The sequence below is a fragment of the Tupaia chinensis genome, unplaced genomic scaffold (genome assembly GCF_000334495.1).
Source record: "Tupaia chinensis unplaced genomic scaffold, TupChi_1.0 Scaffold000601_1, whole genome shotgun sequence".
Taxonomy (NCBI): Eukaryota; Metazoa; Chordata; class Mammalia; order Scandentia; family Tupaiidae; genus Tupaia; species Tupaia belangeri.
The window spans coordinates 1,463,184-1,475,362 of record NW_006160119.1 but is presented as its reverse complement, the minus strand read 5'-3'; the positions used below and the strand labels follow the sequence as shown (position 1 = coordinate 1,475,362).

Sequence of the window (12,179 nt, the reverse complement as noted above, 5' to 3'; positions counted from 1 at the left end):
GGGAAGGCCAACCAGGAAGAACTCGAGGCGATGGCGGGAGACAAGAACAACACCATCCACGTGGATAATTTTGACAAACTGAAGGACGTTTACCTGCCTCTACAAGAAAGCATGTGCACCAATGCACAAGAGGGTAAGTTGCTATGTTCAGTTCCTTTGGATGGCGATGAAAGTCTAAAGAAAAATGCATTTGAGTCTTGGCTTCCCATTACCTGGGTGCCGTGGGCTGGCCATTTCTCTGCTTCGGCCACCGATTTTCTCGTCTAAAAGAAACGGGCCAGTTGAGCAAGTTTCCGCAAGTTCCTTGCCATGACAGCATGCGTCGAGAGATTACACGAGAAAGTTTCAGGGGCCAGCAGGCGGTGTGATGGTTAAGGCACTAGACTCCCACATGGCTGACTTGAAAATCATGCTGGGCAAATGTGCGTGCATGTCCAAAATCCTGAGAGGAGAATGGAGGATTGTGGCACCTCCCCAGGAGGTGACTTCTCCCTTTCCCTCTCTCTGTAGGTCTCTGTCCCTCTCCTCTTAGGTGAGTGCATGCACCTGATGGCAAAAACCTTGGACAAAAATTAAAGTTTCAGCTCTTCTTAGGGTCATATCCCCCTTACCCCATTAGTGGGGACTCATGCTGCACAATCTGCTTTGTGGTCTCTAGTCAGTCACGGAGTATCTGTTCCAGGCCAAACTCCAGGGGAGAGTTTCAGGGTTTAAATGGAAGACTTTTGTATTTAAGGATCCAGGGCCCTCTCAATGGAGTTCTAAGTACCCTACAGGACAATGAGAAGTTCGAGTCCAATGAGGACCCTGAGGGGAAGAGGGAAGTGAAGGCAGTATTACAGAGACTGGCTGCTGGGATGAGAGGGCTAAGAGATGAAGTGGGGTCAGTGGCCAGAGAACCACGTGTGAGTCAGGAAGGGTGAGATTTGCGACCCGGCCTACCAGGACTGGTGTGACACGGGTAACCTGCTGCCATAGTCACCATTAATAATCAGTCACTTTAGTGTTGTTCCCCCTCCCGCAGTTGAGTTTGGCTGGAATTGAACATGGAAGGCATTCCATATTGGTTTGGGGACATATCACACTGCGTTTCTTGGAGAGGACCCATGTCCTGTTCACTAGACACTAGCACTTGACCCATGTAGGCTTAATGTTTGGGTTATGATATTTTTTAAAATGCCGTAGAGACAGCATGAATTCAAGGGTAAGAGGATCTAGAGGTCCATGTACCAGCTCTTCCTCATAGCAACTGTGTGCCCTCGGCAAGTTACTTAATCTCTGGAGTCCATGTCTAGATCCATAAAATTAGAGTACTTCCTCATAAGGTGGTCATAATTATTAGCTGTGTTATTGTATGCCAAAACCGTATTTTAAATGGTAATTCTCGATATAAATGCAAAATGGTAGCATGAACAGGGCCAACCCAAGGTCTAGTGGTTGAGGGAGCGTGATCCCTCATGGCCAAGTATGCTTTGAATCCCAATCGTAGTGGCCTGAAAACACACCGGGAAGATATGCGTGTGTGCACAATCCCAAATGGATCGAGAAAGAGGAGAGGGGACTGTGGAGTGATCACACCCTATTGGGGGTGCTTTCTCGGTCTCCCTGTTTCTTCTGGCCAACTCACGTAGCTTCTAGCAGTAATAATAATAATAAAGTAGCACGTATAATAATTATAATACTGATAATAGTACAGTCATGTTATTACCTTGGCTGGGTGTGTTGAAGGGACTTCTAACCATTGTAATTACCTTTTAATAAGCATATCCAATCTATGTAAATGTCCTACTTTCTTCCTCTGAGTAACTGTGGTGTCTGTTCAAATGAAGTCATGTAGATTATTAAAATTCGAGAAAACAATACTATCGATATTACCTTTCCCTTTGCTACTATTCCCCTTCTCTTTAAGGGCCAGCGATTCGCTCTTCTGTGAACTTATTTGAATTAACTGCTACCGCAAAGCAATTTAAATGTTTAGCAAAGCAACTTAAGTATCCAAGTAACGGAAACATTTTTAAATGATTCATGAGGAAAATTATTTTATTCTTTTTTCCTATTGCAGTCTGTAACCTTCAAGAAGCAGACGTGATTTTCCTTTGTGACGGCTCTAACCTGGTTTCTGATTCCCAGTTCGTTACCATGACAACTTTCTTGTTAGACTTACTTGATAATTTTGACATTCAGTCTCAGAGGATGAAGATTGGGATGGCTCAGTTTGGGGGCCTGTACAGGGAAATCGTTGAGTTGGAAAACTCTCTGACTAAAGCCCAGTGGAAGACGCGCATTCAGAAGGTCACCAAGAGCAACGGGCTTCCGCGCATCGACTTTGCCCTTAAGCACGTGAGCGACATGTTTGACCCCTCCGTCGGCGGGAGAAGAAATGCCGGGGTCCCTCAGACGCTGGTCGTCATCACGTCTGGGGACCCCCGTTACAATGTAGAGAGTGCTGTAAAGACCCTCAGAGAGCTTGGGATCTGTGTCCTGGTTTTGGGCATAGGAGATGTTCACAAGGAACGGCTTTTGCCCATAACAGGCAATTCTGAAAAAGTAATCACTTTTCAAGACTTTAACAAATTAAATAACGTGGATGTGAAAAAAAGAGTGGTTCGCGAAATTTGCCAGAGCTGCGGAAAAACCAGTAAGTGTGGTTTGGTCCCCACGTCCCGGGTGTTTCACAGGCTAGCTCCAGCAAGACACATGCCGAGAATAGTGGGCGGCGAGAAGAGACCTCCCCCTGCTTCCAGCAGGCTTGGCGTCCAGCGGCCTCGCTTAGAAATAAGGAAGGATGTTGAGGCTGGAGGGGCCTGTGGCTGTGTCCTCCGGTCAGTCCTGGCCCCTCTCTGCAATTCAGTATTTATGCTTCTCTTGGCCCCTGGGTCTGTCTCCTGTCTCCCTGCTCTGCTTACGTAAGTCCTAAGACAATGCCCTGCACCCAGTAGGAAATACATGAAAGAAACTCTTGCTGGCTGTAAGTTTCAGTATCTTAGCTTCAGTCAATCATCCTGTAGAGGACCCCGTGCGCATGCGTGAACATGTGCGTGCATAGTGCATGCTTCCTTCTTTTAATGAGGACGTCCATACAATCATAACGTAATAGAAGTTGGATTATCCTTGGAGAGTATCTAACCCAGAGGTCCTAGATGGAAATGACTGCAGAGACAAGGCAGTAAGGCAGATGAGTCTGGTGGGCGAGTGAGAAAATGAAGTGGAGAACAGTGGCCCATCTGGGGGCCACCGATACTCAGTCCCTGTTTAGAACAGCCAAAGAGGACTCGGGTTCTGTAGATGTGGGTCTGGGAGGAGGGAAGGTGATGTCGGCAAGCGTCAGTGGATGAAAATGTTTTGTGGGATTCCTATGATGTGTGGAGTCCTCACAGTGGTTCTGTTCTAAAGCTATGACTGAAGCCACTTCTTTCACAAAATGAGTATTTTCAAGCTCTCCAGACATTTTATGTCCTATCTAGTGCTCAAATGAAGGCAGATTGCAATGGTAGAAAGAGCCCTGGGCTTGGACTCAGAAAGCCAGAGTTCCAACTTCCACGGATCACTGCCTCTTCATGTGCAAAGTCCCCACCTGGACAGAATCAGAGGAGACCAAACGTCAGCTTGTCGTTGAAGTCCATTTGTCCCATTTACAGGGTTCATAACATGTTAAATCAGTGGATGGCATTTAAGAGCTGGAGATTTTATACGTAAAAAATGTACATTTCAGGCTTCTTTTGGGGGGAGGAAATAGGAGATATGATAGCACTGGGTCCCATTTTCCACATGGCTACTGTTGGCTGGAGCTGAGTAGTGAGCGGATCCAGGGATGGGTCACGATTCTCTAGTCTGGCTTTTATACCCTGCCCACTTGATTCATTTATGTTAACTCCCTGACTTTTGCAGCCATTTGCATTTGTGAACTCTGGAAATTAAATAATCACTAAAGACAATTCAGATCTTTAATAGATTGTGATTCTATGAAGCAGCATATGTCATCATTAGAAGAAATGTACATGCAAACACACAAAACCTCTGAGAATGAGACTGAACTATGGCTTAAACTTTACCTTTGGAACTTGTAATGTTTGAAAGGGGACAGAGGGAACACCTGTGTTATATGTCACCATAAGAGCGAGGCTCTTCCTTCTAGAACATGCTCTGGGTACCAAAGACCCTCTAGCTCTGGAGCATGACGATGCTCCTTTGTCCCACCCATGTACCCTTCCACTCCTGTCTACTCGTGACTCTGACCTTGTTTCTTTGGTCTCCAGATTGCTTCGTGGATGTAGTGGTTGGGTTCGACCTTTCCACACACCGGCGTGGGCAGCCTCTGTTCCAGGGCCACCCCCGGCTGGAATCGTACCTCCCAGGAATCTTGGAGGGTATCACCTCCCTCAGAGGCGTGAGCTGTGGTGCAGGCTCAGACACGCAAGTGAGTTTGGCCTTTAAGGTGAATGACGATCAAGGATTCCCTTCCAAGTTTCAGATCTACCAGAAAGCGATATTTGACAGCTTGCTGCAAGTCAACGTCAGTGGGCCAACTCACCTGAACGCGCAGTTCTTGCGGTCACTGTGGGACACATTTGAGGATAAATCTGCATCCCGGGGTCAGGTATCCCTGTCAGGTTCTATCTTCACCCTCTCCCATTTGCTTCTCCTCCTCCTCCAGTCCAGATCCAGCTCCCACATCACCCCATCCTCTGCTCCCCCTCTCTCCAGGTGCTGCTAATCTTTTCAGACGGTCTCCAGGAGGAGACCCTCGCGACGCTTGAAGATCAGTCAGACAGGCTCAGAGAAGCAGGTATGGAGCTGAAGATTTAAGTGATGAAGGTGTAAGAAGCAGGGGATAACAGTATCCCTTGTCCGTCTCTCTCGCTCTGGCATAGAAAAGAAAACTCAGAAAATGAACAATGTCCTTTCTTAAAAATCACTTTTGAATGCCCAAGAATTATATCAAAATTGGTGCTGAGAGCCAAGTTTTCTTCGAGTGTTTTTCTGTAAGACCTGTAAGTAGTTTCCTTTGAATTCTTTTTATCAGAGGATTTCTTACTAAAGGCAGACACAAGAGCCTGTTGAGCCTACAGAAAACGAGGCAAAACTGCTGTCAGGGTCTTCACTGCTGTCCCTGAGTGAGTCTGCCACGCTTTCCTTCCTCATGTACATCCTCTCTGTTTTATCTCTGCCGTTTGTGCTGAACAGGACTCGATGCTCTGTTGGTGGTGTCCCTGAGCACACCTGCTCACGATGACTTTGCCAGCTTTGAATTCGGAAAAGGATTTGATTACAGGACTCACCTGACCATTGGAATGAGGGATCTGGGCCAACTGCTGTCACAGTACCTGGTGAGTTGAATTTAAAAAATCTACCCTGTGGAATATTACTAGCCAGAAAAAAATGAGACCTTGGCATTTGATAGAAAGTAGACAAATATGGAAGATTTACTACTAAGTGAAGCAAGCCAGACTATGAAAGAGAGGCACTGTTTGTCTCCACTCAATGTGTACCGAACGTCAGCACTTTACGGCAGAGACTGAAAGATCCGAAGGTAGAAAGGCATGGAGAGTAATGGTGATTCTAGAGACAGTGGGGGATGAGGGTGGAAGTGGGGAGAGGGTCGGAGGGAGAGTACTTTCAAAGATTGCCTTTATCTGCCCCTCTAAATTAAGTGCATGATCTTTAGTGTATGGAGAAGTGTGAAAGACCAGCGCATCACAGTTTCGTTTTTGCCATTTCACTCTGTCATCTTATTAAACGAATTCATAGGGAACTAAGCAAAAGAAAGAAAGTAGGGAAAAGAAAAAAACCTGAGAAACCCCTAATCAAATTAAAAAGCTCCCAACCGTTTATGCTGCAGGAAACAGGAGACTGTCAACTAGGAACTAATCAGTCTTGGGAAGACTTGGCCTGTGGGCACTCGCAGGCTGGGCACCTTTCCCACTGGTGAGGGAACATGGCCAATGCAGTTGTGACCCTGGGGCCCTCCTACGTGTGAAGTAACACACCCTCTCATTCGCTGTAGCCCCTCGCCCAAAGGGACAAGGTGCATCTGCAGATTGCAGGTTATGATTTCTGGGAGCGTGGGTCACGTGTAATGAAGTCCCCAACAATTGTTACTCACTCAACTCTGCTTCCTCCTAGGGGAACATTGCAGAAAGGACCTGCTGTTGTACATTTTGCAAGTGTTCCGGGACCCCGGGATTTCAAGGGATCCGAGGACAACAAGCCTTGAAGGTGCCATTCAGCCATGACATTCTTTTACCTAATGCCTCGATTCGATATGGGTGGGACCGAGACTGAGTGGTTGAGTCTGCGATCTTCATTTGATGCTAGTGTAATTGCCTGGGGCATTTCATTTTTAAAAAAAATCTATTTATTTAACTTAATATTAAAGTTTGCTATAAGGTGCATATGCTCACCAGAGAGAGACAGAGAGAGGGGGAGAGAGAAAGAGGGAAAGTGAGAAAGCAAGCCAAGCAGGAGTCCAGTCCCTTGACCCCCACGCCACGTGCTGGCCCCACTCTGGGCCTTCCATGTGACTTCTGTGGAAGGGGGGAGTTGAGAAAGGCTCACTTTTGATACTGCTATCCAGAATCACTTCCTTTTCTCTTACAACATCTTGATGCTTTTGCTTCTCGGTTTTGTAATTTACACTTTCATGTGTGCCTCAGACCGTTTGAGAGGTGGCAGAAGTGTTCAGAATAGTGGAGGGAGTTGTGCTTCATCATCAATGCAACAAAATTGCATGGCAAAAAGATCACAGCAATGCTGATTAATAGCCTTTTCAAAAAACAAATTACAAAAGATCAGTTACCCAACCAAGGAATGGATAAATACATCATGATATTGTCGATGGAGTTCTCTATGGCAATAAAAATGAGTGAACTATAATTATGCACAACATGGATAAATGTTGCCAATGCAGTAATGCTGGGGAAAAATCAGAACACAGAGGAATATAGATGATACAATTCCATTTATAAAAAGTTTGAAAACCAGAAAACTAACCCATAGCGTTTAGGGACGAATTGTAGGAGGTGGAGGATTTTTAAAAAGCAAGGGAGTATTATCGTAAAAGCCAGTGGCCGGCTGCAGTGCACAGAGGGAATGCGATGCTCTTCGACGCTGGGGCTGTGTGGGCAGGCCCCAGGTTCACGCCCCAAGGTGTCCTCTGCACGGGGGTGGGAGGTGTACGTGCATGTCTGCCCATGATCTCGCTGGCTGAGGCTGGGCTGGACCAGTGTGAAGACCTGTCAGAGGGGCTGCTCTCTCTCCTCTCTCTCTCATGGACTAAATCAATGAACAGAGTCAGAAGTGCACTCCGGGGATGAGGCGGGAGGACAGTGCAGACTGACCGTGACGGGGACGGTCACAGTGCCAGCTTGCCAGTAATGTCCGGCTTTGTCCTGGGTGGGGCTACACACATTTCCTTTATAATAAATTAAGTGATCTCTTTATGCTTTCTTCACTTTTTCAAATGAATTTTGGCTCTCACAACCAAAAAGACATCTTTGGTTGTCCTTGAAAATATCAAACACATACTTGCTGCAGGGTTCTGCATGGGCCCCCTTGTGGAAGGCTAGTAAACAGTGAACTTTTTCTTTAAATAATTATTTATTTAGTTTTTATATATTCATTCATTTATTTTAATTTGACCAGACACACACACACAGAGCAAGGGAAAGTGAGAAAGCAAGCCACCAGGTCCAGGATTTGAACCATGGTTGGCCGTGTGGGAGTGTCCAGCGCTTTAACCACTATGCCACTGGCTGGGCCCAATAGTGGAGGAGTTACTGCATCGGGAGGCTTTCATTTAGTGCTGCCTCGCTCTCTTCTGACTTTGCTCAGGTCAACACTAGAGCTATGAATCGGGGGCACGGCCCCTCCTGGTGCAAGAGCGCAGCTGGGACCTGTGTCCAGGGCAGGAAGGCAAACTTCCTGTGACCTCTTCGCACAGTAAGCCACCGCAGTTAAACCACACGTGGCCGAGGGAGAGAGGGTCAGCATTTATGTCTATGCAAACTTGGTGGTGGAAGCACTTACGCTTCTTGAGCTCTCAAAAAACACAAAAAAGATAAAAGGGGCATTTTATTCTGAAGTGGCATTGAAGGCCTGGTAAGGGAGTGGTGATTGCATTTCCCCTGCGCCCTCCCGGACAGGAGTGGCCCTGGAACCCCCAGCAAGGTGGACCTGAAGGTGGCTTCCTGGCATTACAGCAGGCTTCTGCAGAGAACCGTCAGAGCTGAACGCAGCAGCCGAAGCCAGCTGCAGAGACCCACAGACCCCCCAGACGCACAACCGCGTCTGCAGAAATGACAGCCAGTGGAAGGAGGCTGTAGAATCCCTCGTGACTTCTCTAGGGGCATGGATGGGGATGGCTAAAACGACTTCTCTCTTTTCCCCCCAGGGTTCTTCAGGTCTTAAAGGCAGCAGAGGACACAGGGGAGAGGACGGGGACCCTGTAAGTTTCCGTGACTACGCTTCCCCCAGCACACACACACACAGTGATGTTCTTTGTGCAAAGCCTTATCTTATTTTTTAATTACTATTTATACATGTAATTGCTGTCTATCATTTAGATTGTAAAGAGGCTTTGCCCGGCATGCCACACACCTCGGTCCAGCCGGTGGAGAGTACACGCGCTCGCCAACAGATAACTGCATCTGTGTCCCACAAATGTCTTTCCTCTCGATTTTAGGAAATTCGGGGGAGAAAATAGCAAAGCCTTATTTTCGAACAGAAGAGATGGTTGGGTCCCTGCTCTCGAGGAACACAAATTTGCCTGTATCTAAACACTTCCCGGAGAGCAGGAAGCGGGCACGCGGGGTGCTGGCCTTGGGTGCTCTTCCTGGGCGTGGACGGTCTGACTGTGGGATCGTCCACCTGGCGGATTTTCCCAGGCGCCCCCGAGAGCCCACTCACTTCTGGACTGCCAGCAGCACAGAGCACTGAGCTGGGGCAGGGTGCCAACGTGGGGCACTGGGGGTGTGAAGAGCGGCCTGGGGGTGCACTGTCTGAGGAGGGCACGCGGGGCTGAGCTCATCCTTACCTTCCTGTGGTCCTGGCCCTGCGGGTTGGTGGGAGTGCTTCTGAACATGGTGGGGGAGCGGGACTTAGTGAAGGAGCTCACGGGAGGCTCGCTTCGTCTGCCTCCGGGTGCAGGCATGCACTAGCCCGGCTAGGATAAACAGCTGGCAGCTCCCAGCAAACATCACAACTGTGCGTACTGTTTTCCGTAGGGAAGACGAGGAGAGACTGGGCCTCAAGGAGGAAAAGGGACTGTGGGGTGTCCCGGAGAGCGAGGCCTAAAGGTAAAACCGCAGCAAGTGCTGTTCTCTGTCACCTCCAGCTCCTCCTCCCCCCTCCTCCCACCCCACATTCTCTCCTCCGTCACCCCTTCTCTCTCTCCCCAGTTTTGTCTGTGTTCCCATCTGCAGATTAACTCTGCTTCTTGACACTCTCAGGGAGCCTTGCACAGTCATTAATCCATGTGACCCTTTGCGGCTGTGTAGCCAGAGGCAGCTGAAGAAGCGAGCAGTGGCCTAGCGTAGGGAGCCTCTCTCCCCCCGCACAGCCTGTGCACCCCTGCGTAGGGAGCCTCTCTCCCCCCGCACAGCCTGTGCACCCCTGCCCCATCTTCGATGCGCCAGTGAGAGATATTTGCTCTTTTGCAGGGAGCCAGAGGATTTCCTGGAGATAAGGTACTGTGGTTTCTCCCCAGCCAAGCTCGTTTCCTAATGAGGTCATTTTCCCAAAAAGCTGCAGAGACCTCCTCTTCCTGACCACTGTCTCTCCTTGTCTCTCAGGGAGAGCTTGGAGACAACGGGCTTGATGGCCTCGGTGGGGAGGAGGTACGCCGCTCTCCTTTCAGTATCATAGAGCCATCCCCGGGCTGGTATGTATGTGTGTATGTGTATGTGTATTTTAATGGGAATTTTAGTTTTTCTTATGTTCTTTTAGGGCTTTCGTGGGTTTCCTGGAAAAAAAGGAGAAAAAGGTGATTCAGGATCTCAGGTAATAGTTCTAAGTACATCAAAGAAGAAGGATTTGGTGACAGAGAGAGGTTGTTTCGTCATTGCTGTTTTTGCCAGAGGGAGGCGGGGCTGGGCTGGGGTTGGGAGTGAGAGCGCATCCCCTCCACGGGGCGTGGCCACACTGCACCCTCTCCATCTCGCCCTTCTTCCGGGACATTGGGCATGTAGGCACACATACCTGGCATGTGTTCCAAGCTGACAAGTCCAGGACCTGAACCACATAGTTGGCCATGTGGAATGTGTGTGTGTGTATGTTCTCACTGGAGAGGGAGAAAAAGAGACACAGTGAGGGTAAGTGAGAAATCACCCCCCGAGGGAGATGGCCACACCACAGTCCCTTCTCCTCCATTCTCTCAGGATTTGGGGCACGCCTGCACACGTGTGTGGCATGATTTTCAAGCCACTGGGTCCATGATTTGAACCATGGTCAGCCATGTGGGAGTGCAGTGCCTTAATCACCACACCACCTGCTGCCTCCAGAGACAGTCTTAATTTCTGGGTGTCTTGGGGATCAAATTCACAGTTGACTGACCCACATGACGAAAGCCTAACACCGTGGAATTCTTGCCGTGTTCCCATTTGCAACAAGTGGGCAACTATGTAATCTTCAAGAATTTCCACCTAGGAAAACTCAAAGCATGCGAGGTTCTCTTTTTTTTTTAAGATTTATTTTATTTTATTTTATTTTATTTATTCATTCATTTATTTTAATTTGACCAGAGAGAGAGAGAGACAGAGAGAGATAGGGAAAACGAGAAAGCAAGCCACCAGGTCCAGGACCTGAACCTTAACCACCATGCCACCTGCTGGTCCCGAAGCATGCAAGGTTCTTCTAAGGGCATGTCTTCCAGTAGTTTCAAAAGAAATGCTTTTGCCCGTCAGTGGTCTCTGCGTTCTGCACTGTACCGGGGTTGGGGGAGCAAGCAGAGCAACAGAAATATTTTAGTGGCCGTGGTATAGCAGATCGCCATGAAACGTTTGTTTTAAATCCATTTCTGCATTCATTAATGTGTGCCTACTGGATTCCAGGCAGCTCTGCTTTTGTGTGCTGATCTGCGTGTCAGCTCTCTGTGAGCACCTGCCACGTGCTAGGCATCGAGCTCTGTACTGAAGAATCAGACATGGGCTGTGTCGTCCTTGTCCTCAGCCTGCTGTGCCGTAGTTGAGGAGACACACAGCCATAGACGGTGGTCACACGGATGTAACTGGGGCCAAGACGTGGACGTCCACACGGGAGCCCAAGGAAGGCACCGAACTCAGCCTCGGGGTGGGGTGTCCAGGAGGCCTTCCTGGAGGAAATGATCCCTGAGCTGAAGATGAGTAGCAGTTAGCAAGGCAAGGTGCAGAGGAAGGGCATTTGTGATAGAGGGACCGGCTGAGCAAGGACCTGAACCGTGGGGCCCCCTTGAGCTGCTGTGTGTGGAGGGAGCATTGGAGTGCAGCAGAGGAAGGGGAGCAGCAGGAGGCAGCAGGAGAGGCTGGGGCCACCCAGGGGAGCCATGCAGGGACTTGGGCTCATAAGCACCAGGCAGTAGAGACCCTTTGAAAGAGCGTAAGCAGCAGGTCACACCCGGGTTTGTGGTTGAGAGCCATTGCTGGGCTGTGGTGGAGGAGGTGTTGGCCATGACATGATGGGAGGAGGAGAGACCGAACCATAGGTGGGGATGACGAAGCCTCAAGTAAAGGAACGCAAGGAGAGCAGACCCGAGGATGCAGTTTTAGGGACGTAGCACAGCCAGGGCCATGGCGAGCAGATGCCGGTGTGTGAAGGGGGCCCTCGCTGTCAGGGTTAGACTCGGCCAAGGCCTCCCTCGGCATCTCCCTGCCTCCCTGAGCTTGGGCTCTGGGACGTGAGGTCTCCTGATGGAGGAGCCAAGAGGAGCAGAACATGGGGAACCAGCCCAAACACCTTCGAGGATCCCGACGATGGCAAGTGTACTTGGGGACAGTTAGGTCAAAGGTGACGATGGAACATTCTAGAAGCCAGAAGTCACCAGCCTGCCTGGGGTTGCCCATGCAGCAGCCACTAGCCGCACAAGATTGATTAGGTTAAAATTCAAATTAGATCAATAAAACATCTCCTCCATCACGCTGGCCACGTGTCAAGGGCTCGGGGGCTCCCTGTGGCCAGTGGCAGCACGACGGGGCGGGGGCGCACAGGGC

The 12,179-nt window shown here is 49.2% G+C and overlaps 1 protein-coding gene across 1 annotated transcript in view; it reads left to right on the top strand.

Moving 5' to 3' along the window:
* The window catches only part of COL6A5 (collagen type VI alpha 5 chain), an 84,683-nt gene that overhangs the window by 14,580 nt on the left and 57,924 nt on the right, over positions 1-12,179 (top strand). The window contains 11 exon segments of the mRNA XM_006158515.2: positions 1-133; positions 2,063-2,638; positions 4,257-4,597; positions 4,705-4,786; positions 5,185-5,327; positions 6,124-6,216; positions 8,390-8,443; positions 9,222-9,293; positions 9,657-9,683; positions 9,789-9,833; positions 9,943-9,996. The exon segment at positions 1-133 is cut by the window's left edge and continues 446 nt beyond it. Coding sequence (XP_006158577.1) covers positions 1-133; positions 2,063-2,638; positions 4,257-4,597; positions 4,705-4,786; positions 5,185-5,327; positions 6,124-6,216; positions 8,390-8,443; positions 9,222-9,293; positions 9,657-9,683; positions 9,789-9,833; positions 9,943-9,996 — 1,620 coding nt within the window.